This window comes from Pseudorasbora parva, chromosome 25 (assembly GCF_024679245.1).
Source record: "Pseudorasbora parva isolate DD20220531a chromosome 25, ASM2467924v1, whole genome shotgun sequence".
NCBI classification, from domain to species: domain Eukaryota; kingdom Metazoa; phylum Chordata; class Actinopteri; order Cypriniformes; family Gobionidae; genus Pseudorasbora; species Pseudorasbora parva.
In genome coordinates, this window is record NC_090196.1 from 33,343,597 (window position 1) to 33,361,310 (window position 17,714).

The 17,714-nt window shown below is 38.2% G+C and overlaps 2 protein-coding genes across 2 annotated transcripts; one reads left to right on the forward strand and one right to left on the reverse strand.

Annotated features, from left to right (window-relative positions):
- The first annotated feature begins 426 nt into the window (after positions 1–426).
- Positions 427–12,855, forward strand: calml4b (calmodulin-like 4b). The gene is made up of 5 exons (XM_067436808.1): positions 427–499; positions 604–634; positions 2,998–3,138; positions 7,082–7,270; positions 12,361–12,855. Exons 1-5 carry the CDS (start codon positions 497–499, stop codon positions 12,498–12,500), a joined length of 504 nt encoding a protein of 167 aa, XP_067292909.1. The 5' UTR covers positions 427–496; the 3' UTR covers positions 12,501–12,855.
- A 1,366-nt stretch (positions 12,856–14,221) lies between these two features.
- On the reverse strand, positions 14,222–15,974 carry rxfp3.3b (relaxin family peptide receptor 3.3b). Its single transcript, XM_067436807.1, has one exon. The coding sequence runs from the start codon at positions 15,860–15,862 to the stop codon at positions 14,642–14,644; it is 1,221 nt and encodes a 406-aa protein (XP_067292908.1). The 5' UTR covers positions 15,863–15,974; the 3' UTR covers positions 14,222–14,641.
- Between the last annotated feature and the right edge of the window lie 1,740 nt (positions 15,975–17,714).

Genomic DNA, 17,714 nt, shown 5'->3' on the forward strand with positions numbered 1-17,714 from the left:
ACTTCAATTAAAGGAACAGTTCACCCAAAAAGGAAAACTCTGTCATCATTTATTCTTTTTCCAAACCTCTGTGAATTTCTATGTTCTGGTGAACACAAAATAAGATAGTTGGAAGAATATGAGGAACTAAACAGTTGATGGACCCCCATTTGACTTTAAAAAGAAAAGAAAAATAAATTTTATTAAAGCCTCTCAGGTGCAAAATCACAGCTGAAGAACGTCAACCGTTGACCCCGCTGTCACGTGATACCCGTTTCTTTCCTCAGCACTGGATAGTCTTATTATTACTGGATTAATGTTTTTAAAAATCAACCTAACGTGCTTGAATGTCATGATATGCAACAAGTTTAATATTTTTGAACGGTTCTACGTTTTATAAATGTTTTCGATAAATCATACCCTGTGAGATTTGAATGCGCTCGAGCGCCGCCTACAGGTCCAGGAATAAAAGTTCACCACATTCGCTGTACATTTAAAAGCAAGGCTGCACACGGACATGGTCAGTTTATTTGTTTATTACAGTTTATTTACATGGTCAGAATCTGTTATTTGCGTATTATTTCCATGTTTACGTTTTAAAGTAACTTCTGTCATAAATTTCAGGCGAAATTCCTCAGTCAAGATCAAATCAACGGTAAGCAGACCGAGGCTGTAGCTTTACTCTCAAACCTTACACTGTTTATTACTAATCTGATAAGATTAGATTAATTTTTACATTATTACTTTATAATAGTTTTCATTAACACATTATAACACATTATAAAATGCTTTATCTGCTGAACATATAAATGTTTATTGCTGTGATAAGGGGAGATTATCATAATGCATTGCTCTGATTCTGAAGCCATCAAAAGATTTCATTCTTCCACTGGAGACAAACAGTGGCATTTGTTGCGGTCACTTCACTTCTACTGACCGATTACTGCCGCACAAACAGTGCAGATCCGCTGATGGATAGGAGAGAGAGAGAGAGAGAGAGAGAGAGAGAGAGAGAGAGAGAGAGAGAGAGAGAGAGAGAGAGAGAGAGAGAGAGAGAGAGAGAGAGAGAGAGAGAGAGAGCACTGAACATGATGGGGCTCAACAAAACCTGAGGATAAAACAAGAAAATGACAGGCAGATTTACACCTTAGCACAAAGATATACACTGCAGAAAAGCAAAGAAATGTTCATTCGTCCATCTGCTGTTATTTATAATGCTGTAATCTTGATTCCCTAAACAGGCTGTCTCAGTATGTGCCAGAACAAATCCTTCATTTGGGATTAAAGAGATTCTTTGCCAAAACTTATCCAATCCTTATCTATCTATCTATCTATCTATCTATCTATCTATCTATCTATCTATCTATCTATCTATCTATCTATCTATCTATCTATCTATCTATCTATCTATCTATCTATCTATCTATCTATCTATCTATCTATCTATCTATCTATCTAGTGCCCTCCACAATTATTGGCACCCCTGTTTAAGATGTGGTCGCAGACTTCTAAAAATTCTCCTTTTTTTTAAAACAACATAGAAACAAAATGCAAAAAAAGAGAAAAATTCTACCTTTCGTTTAAGTACATTACTTTGGTGGTAAAAAAAATCACACATTTAGGGAAAAAAACAACAACTTGAAATCATGTGTCCCACAATTATTGGCACCCCTAACAATTCCTCTGAAAAATGTAATTTATTTTTTTCTAAATATATTTTTCTGTAGTTGCTAAAGTTGGTCAGGGTATCTAGGAAATTTAAATTAGTTATTCATGAGTTCCTGCTTCCCTGGGGTATTAATATGATGTGACACAGAGGCCTAATTCTCTTACCCATTTGTCAACATGTCAAAGACAAGAAAACACACCATTGAAGAAAGGCAGATGTGTGTCGACCTTCATAAGTCAGGCAATGGCTACAAGAAAATAGCCACTCGCCTTAACTTCCCCGTATCTATAGTCAGAGGAATTATTAAGAAGTTTAAAACAACTAAACAGTGACAAACAAGGCTGGAAGAGGTCCCAAGTTTATCTTGCCACAACGTATAGTGAGGAAGATGGTAAGAGAAGGAAAAAAATGTCCTAAGCTCACTGTCACAGAATTGCATCAAAGAGTGACATCTTGGGGTCACAAAGTCTCCAAAACAACCATCAGACGCTCTCTACATGCCAAGAAGCTGTTTGGGAGGCATGCAAGGAAAAAGCCTTTTCTCACTAACACTCACAAATGTAAACGTCTGGAGTTTGCTAAGCGGTACTGGGACTTCAACTGGGATCGTGTGCTTTGGTCAGATGAGACTAAGATTGAGCTTTTTGGCAACAGACACTCTAAGTGGATCTGGCGTAAAACAAAAAATTAGTATGCCGAAAAGCACCTCATGCCCACCGTGAAGTATGGTGGAGGATCTGTGATGCTGTGGGCCTGTTTCTCTTCCAAAGGCCCTGGGAACCTTGTTAGGGTGCATGGCATTATGAATGCTTTGACCTACCAGGACATTTTAAATAAAAACCTGATGGCCTCTGCCAGAAAGCTGAAGATGGGTTGTCATCACCAGGATAATGATCCAAAACGTGGCAAAATCTACACAAAAATGGTTCAGCAGTCACAAACTCAAGGCCCTCCCATGACCATCTCAGTCCCCAGACCTCAACCCAATCGAAAACCTGTAGGGCGAGCTAAAGAAGAGAGTGCATGAGAGACGACCCAGGACACTATGATCTAGAAAGATTGTGCAAAGAAGAATAGTCAAAGATCCCTCTCTCTGTGTTCTCCAATCTTGTGAAATGTTATAGGAGAAGATTAAGTGATCTCTTGTTGGCAAAAGGGGGTGGAACAAAGTATTAACATCAGGGGTGCCAATAATTGTGGGACACATGATTTCAAGGTGTTTTTTCTTTCCAAATCTGTGATTTTTTTTACCACCAAAGTAATGTACTTAAACAAAAGGTAGGATTTTTCTCTTTTTTTGCATTTTGGTTCTATGTTGTTTTCTCTGTATGTTTTCATTCTTCATTCAGAGTATAAAGAGTGTTTTTCGCTGTACGACCAGAAGCGCAGGGGCAAAATGAAGACGCAGGATCTGCTGACGGCCATGAGATCTTTGGGCTGCTGTCCGACCCTGCCAGAGCTCGACAGACACTTACTGACCCATAAAATCGGTATAGTATCTATATCCACTGTTCTGTTGGGTTGCAAGCTACAAAATAATGATTGTTTCCAGATGGGTTTCCTAAAGTCCTCTTACTCCTTCTGCTCCACACCTGTCAGTCAAGCAGATAGTCCCACCCCAAACTCGCTCTAGACTCTAGAGAGTGCAACTTTTTCATTTTAAAGAGTATTTGAAAATCAGTCTGGTTTTAATGAAGGGAAAAAATACAGTCCCATAAAGCATTGCAAATCACATAGTTAAAATAAAACCAATGGATAAATATAATCTATTAATTTAAAAATGTAAATTATTTATATAGAAACAATATATTTAATGTTCATTGCAAAATAGTCTTTTTTATTTGCTGGAGATTGTTTTGTGGAATCATGGGTAATGTAGTTTTTCACTGGAAATTCTGCTGTTAAACACGATTATTTAAAAAAATAATGCGAACAGATTGCTTTAACATAAGCATATACTATTGATTAACAACTTTGTAGTTTGTCTTTAAAGTTCCCTGTTGTAAAGTTCCTCAATTATGAAACCAGTTCAATTCTGCTTATAGCTGTATTGAATTTGTTTCATAACTGATTAACCTTTCCACATTGACAGTTATTGAAATAAACTAAAACAACATTATACTAAATTGAACTGAATAATGACACGATTATGATGATAAATCATAGAGCTGATTTACAGTTCAAATTGAATTTGTTTCATAATTAATAAAAGGCCTGTTTACACCTGGGTTAATAATAATAACAACGATAAAGATCTAGTTATAAAAATCATAAAATACAATAAAAAATAATAGTAAAACTATGATGGTAACTGCATAAAAACAATATAATTTGAATCACTTTCAGAATTATGTTTTCCATCTGATAAGCGATAAAGCGAAAAGCATTGACAGCCAATTAGAATCCATCCTGCTTTAAAGAGCTCAAGTATTTAAAGTAGGGCCTAAAGCTAGTTATTTTAGTCTATAAAGTTTTAAATATGGATATTTTTCTAACACAAATACATGGCTTCACTTCAGAAGGCCTTTATTAACCTCCTGGAGTCATATGGATTACTTTTATGATGGAGGGATGCACCTTTTGGACTTCAAAATCTCGTCCTCATTCATGAATCCTTCCTAAAGTTACAAAAGTTATTCGGTCAAGAGCAGTGAGTGATTTTTTTTTTCTTTGTCCTTTGTTGTATGATTGACATTAAAAACACAGACAGCAGGAATATTAGGTGCCTGTCATTTTTAGAGCGAATGCACAGATCTAATATACTGATACACATATTAGGCTACTGTCACTTTAAGAGTGAATGCACAGATCTAATATACCGATACACTTATTAGGCTACTGTCACTTTAAGAGTGACTGCACCGATCTAATATACTGATACACATATTATGCTGCTGTCACTTTAAGAGTGAATGCACAGATCTAATATACTGATACACATATTATGCTGCTGTCACTTTAAGAGTGAATGCATGGATCTAATATACCGATACACATATTATGCTGCTGTCACTTTAAGAGTGAATACACGGATCTAATATACTGATGCACATATTAGGCTGCTGTCACTTTAAGAGTGAATACATGGATCTAATATACTGATACACATATTAGGTTGCTGTCACTTTAAGAGTGAATGCAGAGATCTAATATACTGATACACATATTAGGCTGCTGTCACTTTAAGAGTGAATGCAAAAATCTAATATACTGATACACATATTAGGCTACTGTCACTTTAAGAGCGAATGCACAGATCTAATATACTGATACACATATTAGGCTACTGTCACTTTAAGAGCGAATGCACAGATCTAATATACTGATACACATATTAGGCTACTGTCACTTTAAGAGCGAATGCACAGATCTAATATACTGATACACATATTAGGCTACTGTCACTTTAAGAGCGAATGCACAGATCTAATATACTGATACACATATTAGGCTACTGTCACTTATAGAGTGAATGCACAGATCTAATATACTGATACACATATTAGGCTACTGTCACTTTAAGAGTGAATGCACAGATCTAATATACTGATACACATATTAGGCTACTGTCACTTTAAGAGTGAATGCACAGATATAATATACTGATACACATATTAGGCTACTGTCACTTTAAGAGTGAATGCACAGATATAATATACTGATACACATATTAGGCTACTGTCACTTTAAGAGTGAATGCACGGATCTAATATACTGATACACATATTAGGCTACTGTCACTTTAAGAGTGAATGCACAGATATAATATACTGATAAACATATTAGGCTACTGTCACTTTAAGAGTGAATGCATGGATCTAATATACTGATACACATATTAGGCTACTGTCACTTTAAGAGTGAATGCACAGATCTAATATACTGATACACATATTAGGCTGCTGTCACTTTAAGAGTGAATGCACAGATCTAATATACTGATACACATATTAGGCTACTGTCACTTTAAGAGTGAATGCACAGATATAATATACTGATACACATATTAGGCTACTGTCACTTTAAGAGTGAATGCACGGATCTAATATACTGATACACATATTAGGCTACTGTCACTTTAAGAGAGAATGCACAGATCTAATATACTGATACACATATCAGGCTACTGTCACTTTAAGAGTGAATGGACAGATCTAATATACTGATACACATATTAGGCTACTGTCACTTTAAGAGTGAATGCACAGATATAATATACTGATAAACATATTAGGCTACTGTCACTTTAAGAGTGAATGCACAGATCTAATATACTGATAAACATATTAGGCTACTGTCACTTATAGAGTGAATGCACAGATCTAATATACTGATAAACATATTAGGCTACTGTCACTTTAAGAGTGAATGCACAGATATAATATACTGATAAACATATTAGGCTACTGTCACTTTAAGAGTGAATGCATGGATCTAATATACTAAATAGTGTGTCTGCTCAAGTGCAAGATGTGAAAGTGAGCTCAGTTTAGTATTTGTGCGCTGTCTGAGCTTTCAATACAGTGTGCGAATAATGAAATGAGCTCACTTTCGTGTCGCCTTGCACTTGAATACTTAAATTGTCAGGGCTTAAACTTTCGTGGCGATGCAGCACCTGTCCCGAGTGTCGGTCACATTAATTAATTGTTATAATTCATAAAAAACTGTATAAATTCATATTCTTGTTAACACAGATTTTTACTCACATTTGGCTACTTAATTTTAGGCTGTGATTTCAAGCTAATATAGTTATCATTATCTTTATAGTTATCGTTTTTGGTGTAAATGGGCCTTTACACTGTTATTTACGCTTCTTTGAAATAATCTATATTGTATAAAGTGCTTTATAAAATAAAAATCTGACTCAACTTGACTTAAGTTAAAAATGTATGTAGAAAATGAATGGGATTTTACAATAATCTCTATAGTTTGAGTCAAGGTGGCTCATTGAAAATGATCACTAACTCATTAAACCGAGAAGTATTTGAACATCCAAACAAATGACTCACATCAGTGTTAAGTTATCCGATGGATGCCCTCCTAAACTTCTAACCCCCAGGTAAAGTCAACAGTGTAAACTTTGCTTACTAAGTAAAATAAACTGGAAATCTGCAGGAGTGCGTGGATGAAACTCAACAATAACAGTTGCAGACTTCAGGGCCCAGCACTTCCAGATAAGGACAGTGAACGCAGAAAGATGGTTTATAGAGTCGCCTAGAAGAAAAACAGAGCAGTACCACATCCAGAATGATATTTATTGGAAAAGAGAGACATATGAACTGACAACACATGATGCAATGCTTGACAAATGTGACAAAATCGACTAAATATAACCCAACTGGAATGAATATAACTCTCAGCCTGTCAGACGTGATCAAGCAGCTTCCGTATCCCAAGCTTTTTGGCAAAGTGCTTTGACTCTGTCTGTCCCAGATAAGAGCGGTGAGTTGGACTTCTCCACGTTTCTCAGCGTGATGCACGCACAGATCCGGCGGGAAAACCCACGAGACGAGATCCTGCAGGCCGTGAGGCTGATGGACACAAAGAAACAAGGCTTCATCATGGCGGCAGAGCTCAGGGCCACACTGACGGGCCTTGGAGAACGACTCACAGATCAAGAAGGTATGAAACGTCCTTCTGGGAAGCTCGTATTTACAAGTTGGGAGGTCGTGTTTATGATGTCAGTGCATTCAAGTCACTTTCGTTGGGGCAAGTTGGTGGTTTACCTTCTTTTAATTAAGTGCACAAAAATAAACTGATATAAATATTTTGGCCGAGACCGATAATTATTTACATTTGAAAGCTGTTAACCGATAGCCTGACGTGGTCATACTCAATTCTAGTCAGAATATGAGTCTGATGCTCCATTGGGCTGTGATTATGAGGCGTGTTTCAACCTAACCAGGAAAGACATCAATTAGACAGACCTACAACCAATCAGAGCAGCGAAGCGATGCATTGTCAAACGTCAACAGAGTTCAACTGCACTGTGTTGCCAAGTCCACGTTTTTTCCGCGGGTTGAAGCGACTATTATGTGATATATAGACCCATGAGTGCGAATTTTAGCAGGCAACCTTGCCAAAATAACACACATTTTACCCCCCAAACGGCATTTTTCCCCGGAGAACCCCCCGAGAAGCTATTAGGGCTAGTAGTTGGCGCGTTTTTTTGTAAAAACTTGGCAACGCGTGCTGAAATCAGGCTGGAATACACGATCTTTGCCGGTGTTGTAAAATAATTGAATGATACACAGAGTACTTACCCAACATGATCATCATTTCTGAGAGAAATTGAGATGGTGAATGCATATACAAATGCTCTCCGTTTAGGATTCAAAGAAATATAATCCAAGCCCCTTTGATGACGTGCATGATTACGTTACTGTTGATCATCTGTCCGTCATCGTCTAAAGCCCGCCCTGATGATTTCATTGGTCCGAACAGTTTCTGTTCGGGGATAATTACTCCTCTATGGAGCAAGGCCAGGCCGAATTGCCCGACCTAAAATTTTGTGGGCGGGGCTAAGTTCGGCTGGCATCCAGGCTAGTTAACCGATATATTGGTCGATAAATCTAAATCCAAAATTGTATTTCATTTTTATTTTATAGAATTTTACAGATCCTTTTTGTAGGGCTGCACCGATATATAACATTTTTTGGCCGAGACCAGTAATTTTTAATATTTGAAAGCCGATAACTGATATTTTGGCCGATAAATGTAAATCCAAATCTTAATTTGTATATAATTTTTATTTTATATAATTTTGAGATCCTTTTTATAGGCATACACTGATATGGAGATGTTGGCCAACAACCGATAATTCTTTATATTTGAAAGCCAATAACCGATATATTGGTCGATAAATCTAAATCCAAAATGTTATATAATTTTTGAGAGCCTGATCTCACCATTAAAATTATAATTTGATGTAGTTTATATGACAGACTTTTGTTACACATGTTGCATGTGAACTTTATTCTCCTTTTTGAAGTGATTTCAATCATATTTCGAGAAATTCAAACCCATCATGGTGAACAGTGCACAGCTGAAGTGTCTCAGCTGAAGCAAATAATAATTATTTATTGACGTTAATATATCGGCCAAATTTTATTATCAGGACGATAACATTAAAAATAAAAATGAACATATATTGGCCGATACCAATATGGTGACCGATATATTGTGCATCCCTAGTTTTTAAACTTTAGTTCTAGAAAATGTGTTTTTTTTTTATGTTTTTAATACATTTATGAAGCCTCTATATTTTGTGTAGGCAGTTAGCTAAAAGAAAATCCCAAGCTTCACATCTTGTATTTATGACTTTGTTGGCTTACAACTTGCACGATTTCCAACTCGTAAACACAATCTACAATTCCAGAAGAGAAATCTGAGTGTTGGATAAAGCAGGTTCAACATTCTTGTTTTCATTTTGCAAAATTTGTAGGGTTAAAAAGTGTTTTTACAGATATTTTGACTTCTCTTTTTATCACTCCAAAAATCAGGAAATACTGTCAACAGCCAGAAAAAATAATATATTTCCAACATGTATTTAGGAAGAACATGTTCTATAAATGAAGAGGAAGTAAAGTTTGTTGTATGTAAAGCTGCTGAAGAGGACAAACAACTAATTTTGAGAATAATATAGCATTTAATGATGTAATGATTGTAATGGAAATAGATAAAGTATAATAAAATCAACACTTAAAGGGTTAGTTCACCCCAAAATTAAAATTATCCCACAATTTACTCACACTTAAGTCATCTTAGGTGTATATGGCGTTCTTCTTTCAGATGTACACAATCAGAGTTATATTTTAAAAATATCTGGGCTATAATGGGAGTGAATGGGGGATGAGATTTTGATGTCCCAAAAAGTGCATTAATCCATCCTTCCATCCATCCATCATAAAAGTACTCCTTAGGACTCCAGTGGTCAATATAGGCCTTCTGAAGCGAAGCGATGTGTTTTTGTAAAAAAAAAAAATATATATATATATACACAGTATATATCCATATTTATAACTATAATCACTGGATTCCTGTAACTGCTGTACGCAAGTCTAGTAAGCTCAGGTGAAAGTAGACGCCTCTTGCGGTTCAAAATGCAAACTCAAGCTCCTCCCACATTTCTCTTTACAAAATCTCGTTTTGTTTTGCTCTGTCCTCTGCGCTTCTGCATTTGTTAATACGTCATGCGTCGGGTCAGAGATCACTATATTAAAATGTCCTGGCTAATCCAAGCTTTATAATGGCAGTGAACTGTTGCCTCGGTTATGAAGTTCATAAAAGTGCATCTATCCATCATATAACTGCTCCACACGGCTTCCGGTGGAAAGCTGTACGCAGTTCGACTTACAGTGAAAGAGTAACCCTGACGCGATGTACCGGAGAATCGCAAGCTTTGACGCCTCTCGCGGATAGTGCTGGGCAACAAACCTCAATCAAATCCTCTGCCATTTCTGAACTCTTGTTTTAGACTCTAGTTTATGACCGGTGTTTTGTTTTGCTCTATTCTCTGTGCTTCTGTGTTCGTCAATACGCATGCATCAAGGGTTACTCTTTCGCCGTAAATCGCAAGTTATTTTAGTCTATGAAGTTTTAAATATGGACATTTTCCAGGGCTGGACTGGGGCTAAAATTCGGCTCTGGCATACCCAAGCACATCCGGCCCATGAGTTCCCCATTAATGTTTTTGCTGGGGTTGGGGCCTTAAATTGGAGTATATAAATAAAACTAGGACAAGGACAAATAATGATAGATATTATCGAATTTGCTGCAAATGCAGATAAACTTATTATTGCTTTTTTTGTCAGACAGAAATGCCCTTGGCAGTAAAGCACTGATGATTTTGAGCTAGGATGCAGTAAAGTAAATGTACTGCTTTTAAATGCTGTCATCATTTACTCACTCTCGTGTCATGTATGACTGTATGACTTCTGTGAAACACAAAAGAAGATGTTTTGAAGAATGTTGGCAACCGAGCCATTTTGGTTAGGCTACCATTTGAATATTGTACGAACAAAAAAACAACAAACTCAAATCATTTGATTTTATGCTACACAGAAATACATTAATTTAGGTTTGGAATGACATTAGGGTGACTAAATGATCACATTTTTGGGTTGAACAATCATATTTTTCAAGAGTTAAAACGTCATTGAAGTAAGACACTGATATCTATCTTTTATGAGGCTATTAAATTTCATTAAATCTATTAAAAAAAAGTTAATAAAACTTTTAAAGAGGAAAAAAAGCTTTGTCCTTAATTCATGGGATCCAGACTTTAAAGCTGTTTTATAGACTGTAGTTTAACTGTAGGCCAGTTTCATTTAAATGTAAGATCATGGTAGTCACAGCGTAAATAACATAGACTGTAAAAACCTTGCTCCTCATTATATGGCTATAAGGTTTCTAAAACTAAATAAAACATATATAATAAACTATTATATTTGTAAGTAAAAAAAAAATGTAAACACCTGTAGAAAATACGAAAACAGCCTCTATAAAAGTGATTTATATTCTGCAATATTAATTTAAGTAATATAGCATTATTTTTAATAAATGTTTCTTCCAAAACACCATATTTCTTCGCTGTTAGCTGCAATGTAAATTGTGGTTGTGCTAAAGTGAAGCGTTTGTGTGTGTTGCCGTGTTCCACTTTACCTCGTCATGAACACATGCTCGCGGCTGTTTTCAGCTGATTCAACACAGAACCTGTGATGTTCCCATATCATTCGATTGTATAAAACTAAATTCGGAGTCAAAGTGCCGTATAGAGCAGCATTTAAACGCAGTGTACGTTCATCAGCGGCTGCGCTGTACGGATATTCGCCTTTTGCAGTTCCATGCGCTCAAATACTAATAAATAAATAAATAGAAAAATATGGAGGGGAGGTCTCACTCGCTTCGGCTTGTCAATTCAGAAGACAAACCAATGGTCCGCTGTCGCTGCACGCTGTCAGTGGCACTAAAAAACAACAACCAAAAAAACACTTCTGGCCCCAAAGTGCGTCGGCCCACTGGTATTCCAGATTACCAGTCCAGCCCTGCATTTTTCTTACACAAACACGCCACTTCACTTCAGAAGGCCTTTACTAACCGTGTGGAGCAGTTATATGATGGATTGATGCACTTTTATGGACTTCATAAATGACCCAACCATTCACTGCCATCAAAGCTTGGATTAGCAAGGACATTTTTAATATAACTCAACTTTTATTTGTCTGAAAGAAGAATGTCATACACACCTAGGATGACTAGAGGCTGAGTAAATCATGGGTTAATTTTTGGGTGAACTATCCCTTTAACCCCTGGAGCTGAATGGAGTACTTTTATAATGGATAGATGCACTTTTTTGTGCTTTAAAATCTGGTCCTCCATTCACTCCCATTATAAAGCTCGGAAGAGCCAGGATATTTTTAAATATAACCCCAATTGTGTTCATCTGAAAGAAGAAAGTCTTATACACCTAGAATGGCTTGAGGGGGAGTAAATCATGGTTTTTTTTACATTTTTAAATGTGTATTTTAGATGTTTTATTTACTCTAATTTGAAAGAAGACTATTTTGGAAGCAAAATGCAACTTCTGATGTCAAATGCAACGCTGCATATTGAAAGATCTGACATATCAGCATAGAAATGACTTACTGTTTCATTTAGCTTAGCCAATTGCTCATTATATCAACTATATAATAATTATGGTTATGTCTCAGTTGATGAGCTGCTGATTGAAGCCGGCGTGCCGTTTGACGGACAAATCCACTACGAGGACTTTGCAAAGATGGTGACGTTTTTGATGGTCGATGCCGAACAAACCAGCAATAAATCAGCAGCAGAACGCCATTCCAGCTGAAAACCACAGATATCACAGCCTCTAAATCTTCAGAAAACAGCACAAAATGAAATAACAAACCAACCATGACTATGTTTAACTGATAAAACACCTGCCAAACCTATTCAATCATTAACTAACCGTGGGATTGTTCTCAAAGTGACCAGATGGGACTTTTTCTCACATTTTCATAAATTTCCAGAAACTTCAAAACAGGTTCAGGTTATTGGTTTTGTATTTGTGATCATAGTGCCCTCTTGTGCTTATAGAGAATATTATTATACACGGCTATGATGCAGTTGACTGTGGTTTAAATCACATTTCACACAACAGAAATATATAAAAAAACTGGTTCAAAAATGATAAATGTGTGGATCACACAATATCAATAAATGTCAATAAAAACAAGAAATGTCTCTCTTTCTCTCTGTTAAAACATCTTCAGACACTTTATTATAACCTATAAAAGCAAGAACGGAAAGCAAACTCTGTTGTTTTGTGACCCAAACCATCTTTGCGTGGCTTATAAATTCCCCTGTTGTGCTGTTAATGTGTCCGTGTTGAGATAATAAACCAAAGCTTCAGTCCAGCGCAGTGGATTTGCTGTTAAATGTTAATTAGATGGAATAACAGTAAAAGTTAACTTTGCAATTGTGTTTATGAGGAAAACAAACATTGCTATGATAAGACAGGACTTTATTATGCCCTTCAAATGGACAACATAGTAACACTGTTTACATTCATTTCCGGTCACCTTCACATGGTCGAGGTCACTGACACAGCTTTATTACACTTCAAATGAGCAATACATTTTAATTATTTCTGAATTTCCAGGCAATAAATTCAAACAGCAAAAAGGAGGTCTGAAACCAGATATGAATAATGTATTAATTTCAAGTTGCTGCATTAACATCTGCTTCATTTACAGTATGATAGTTCATGAAATTACAGCAAGTACTTCTACCTCGGGGCAGAGATTTTGTTTTTTTAAAGCAACAAAATTTCACTCCAAACGCAAGTAAATGGAAAAATGGGGTTGGTCAAATATTTCTTTTATATATATATATATATATTAAAGTGTTTAAGCATTTATAGTAATTCAATTTACTTCCTTTTATCTTATTTTTTTAAGTAACATTCAAATGTGAAAATTAGGTTGCTTAAATAATACATCATTTTAAGATATTATAACAATATATGTGTATACAATATATATACACTCAAAAACCTTCAATATTTACCTTGCAATTAATAGTAAAATTGCATCAAATTGAACCGAATAATCCTTACATATTATTAATATTATTATTATTAAAAGAGTAAAAAAACTAGCTTAAGTGTATACATTTTAATGGAGCAAGGGAACGGACCATTTAGTTTATGTGATTCATAAATATAAGACATATACAAAATGTTTTATTAAGCTCTAGTTCATAATATCAATATTTAAGGATTATTCAATTCAATTAGTTTAAATGCGTAAAAGGCTACGTTTGGTTATTATACACACAGAAAAATAGGGTGTCAAAATTGTACCTTTAGGGGTCCAACAGCTTGTCGGTACCCTTAAAAGGACATCTTTGTACCTTTTTTACTCCTAAAAGGTGCATATTAGTACCTTTGAGTACAAATGCGTACCTTAAGGTACTGCTATGAACCTTTTTGTGGTAAAAAAAGGTACAAAGTTGTCCTTTTAAGGGTACCGACAAGCTGTTGTACCCTTAGAGGTACAATTTTGACACCCTATTTTTCTGTGTGTAGTGAATATATATTATACATGCAAATTATTGTATCTTATTTAAGTTGCACTTTATTTTAAGGTGTCTTTATTTGGAATCAATGTTATGCGTAATTTATAGCTATTACCTCATCTCTGTAAAAAAATAAATAAATAGACGGTTACCGTTATTTTACAGCTATAATTATATTGAGCGATTGATTTTTTTTAATGCAACAATATCTTCCTCCAGGCATGAGTAAAAGTGGACAATATGTATATATAAAAAAGCAGTGCAGCTTAAGCCCAATAGATTATTTCGATACATCCAGATGTGCTTTACGCGCGCGTAAAACCAGTTTGAAGAAGCGCGGTTGCTTGCAGCGGACAAATGGTTTTAGTTCTTTAAAAAAAAATAACAATAAAAAAAGAGATCTCGTCCAGTCTACCTCATAGCGGTGCAGTCTGTGGACGGCAGCGCGTCGGTCTGCCCGTTCACCACCGACAGTCGAAAGTGCTCGGTCTCCATCACGTTCAGCGGGATCCCCGCGTGACTGTCATCGCGCGCCTTCGCGGTCCCGGAGAACGGGCGGATCTGGCAGCTGTTCGCGATCGCAGGGGAGGAAAATCTCCAAAAAAAGTCTTTCAGCATCTTTCTGAACTCCCTGCGCATTAGACAGTACAACACCGGGTTCAAGCAGCTGTTCGAGTGCGCCAGGCAGATGGTGACCGGGAACACGTAAGTGTGGAGCATGTAGTAGACCTTGTCCCATTGGATGACATTAAACTTGACCAGGACTCCCCAGAAGGTGATAGCGTGGTTTGGCAGCCAGCAGATGAAGAAGGACAGGACCACGATCGTGACCGATTTGGTGACTCTGGACCTGCGCTTGGGGAGGTTGTTGTTCATGCTGCGCTGGCGGATGAGACGCAGGAGGAGCAGATAACACACGATGGTGATGAGTATCGGGAGCACGAAGCCCACCAGGATCTTCTGGAGGTGGTAGATTGCGTGCCAGTGATACCCGTTTGGGAAGCGCAGCAGGCACAGATTGACGCCGTTGATGGTGTGCACCCCGGTGAATATCGCCGTGGGCACCGATGCCACCGTGGCAAGGAGCCACAGAAGCGCGCTCACCAGCTTTACCGAGCAGCGCGTGTTGCGCGTTCGGTCCTTAAGCGCGGACGCCACGGACCAGTAGCGCGTTACGCTCATGGCGGTGAGGAAGAACACGCTCGCGTACACGTTCATCAGTGTCACCGTGACCACTACTTTGCACATGACGTGTCCGAAGGGCCAGGTGAAGTCCAGCGCCGTGTCCACCGCCCAGAAGGGCAGCGTGAGGACGAACTGGAAGTCCGTGACCGCGAGGTTCATGATGAAGTAGTTGATGGTGGACTTCTTCCTCCCCTGTCGGACTCTCATGAGGAAGAAGACCAGCAGGTTCCCCACCAGACCCACCGCGCACACCACCGAGTACACGATGGAGATCATGACGCGCAGCACCAAAGTTGCATCCGCGGCCACGTCGATGTCCTCCAGGTTGTTGAAGTGGCTCGCCTCGGAGCCGTTCGCGGAGCTCTGGTTCTGGTACTCCGCCATCCTGTCCTGCCACAGCTCGGCGTCTGGTGCCCGGTGCAGCCCGGGTCTATGGAGGGCTTGCATCGCGCACTAGGAGAGCCGGTGAGGGGTTCGCGCCGCTTCCAAACACACCGGAGACGCGGATGGCTCCCGCGCCATGATGGAGCCTCACGGTGCCGCTGCTGGTGCAGACGCGCCGCGCGGGGCTTTATGAAACCTGCGCCCCATGATGCCCCACCCATCGGGGGCGGGATCACGTGGAGCCACTCCCCCTTCAGCCCAGGTTTGACTTGCTTTATTTTACATGTGTGCTAAACATAGTGGAGCGACTCAGAAACACAGTACACAGGTGAAATCATTCACACAAGCTGCAGTATAACTCCAATCTCGGCCCTGGAGAGCCACTGTCCTGCAGAGTTTAGCTCCAACCCCAATCAAACACACCTGAACCAGCTAATCAATGTCTATAAAGGCAATGATTAGCTAGTCCAGGACCGAGATTGGGGACCCCTGGTATAACTGATCAAATATTGATAAAACAAAAAATCGGACATAAATGAAACAATAAACACAGACAATGTTGGATTGTTTGGGTGCCAAAGAAACAAAGGTGTATATAAAACATTTTAGATTCAGTTTTATTGTGCTATCAAAAAAGCTTATTGGTCACATAAATACGAAAGAAGCAGTGCATGAATAATTCAATTGATTTTAAATTTAAAAAGTTTGGGGCATTTTGCAGTTTTCCTCAATCGCTTTGGCTGATTTTTCTTGACATTCTCTAAACTGTTCAGCCGTCACAACTGTTTGCTGGAACATCAGAACTCTATTGCATATCTGCACAATGCTGTAACTCTCCCAAAACATAATTCATGCTTCAAAACCGAGTTATTGCTCTTCCATGACAGGACATTTCAGTTTGCATGCAACACATTTCAAATAAATTGTGATACACACTCACCTAAAGGATTATTAGGAACACGCACTAATACTGTGTTTGACCCCCTTTCACCTTCAGAACTGCCTTAATTCTGCGTGGCATTGATTCAACAAGCTGCTGAAAGCATTCTTTAGAAATGTTGGCCCATATTGATAGGAGAGCATCTTGCAGTTGATGGAGATTTGTGGGATGCACATCCAGGGCACGAAGCTCCCGTTCCACCACATCCCAAAGATGCTCTATTGGGTTGAGATCTGGTGACCATTTTAGGACAGACAACTAATTGTCATGTTCAAGAAACCAGTTTGAAATGTTTCGAGCTTTGTGACATGGTGCATTATCCTGCTGGAAGTAGCCATCAGAGGATGGGGACATGGTGGTCATAAAGGGATGGACATGGTCAGAAACAATGCTCAGGTAGACCGTGGCATTTAAACGATACCCAATTGGCACTAAGGGGCCTAAAGTGTGCCAAGAAAACATCCCCCACACCATTACACCACCGCCACCAGCCTGCACAGTGGTAACAAGGCATGATGGATCCATGTTCTCATTCTGTTTACGCCAAATTCTGACTCTACCATCTGAATGTCTCAACAGAAATCGAGACTCATCAGACCAGGCAACATATTTCCAGTCTTCAACTGTCCAATTTTGGTGAGCTTGTGCAAATTGTCGCCTTTTTTTCCTTTTTGTAGAGGAGTTATCACAAGTCAAACTCCTTTCTCTGCTTTGAGCCTGGTCTGTCTGCAGAAGAGCCCGTGCGTATTAGCAGACAGTTATAAGTCATAGACTGAATATGTCTGAATGACATGCATGAGAAAGCTCTGTGTGTTTTAATGTGTGAGATTCCTCAGAAGTGTGTGTGGCAGACTGCAAACTCCCGGTGATGACGCTGTAGGGCCATAAACCGCCTGTGCATGCAGTGCCATTAAATATTTAACTTTTAGCCATTCTAATTAAACTCTGCAAACTCGTAAATGTCAGTGTGTGTGG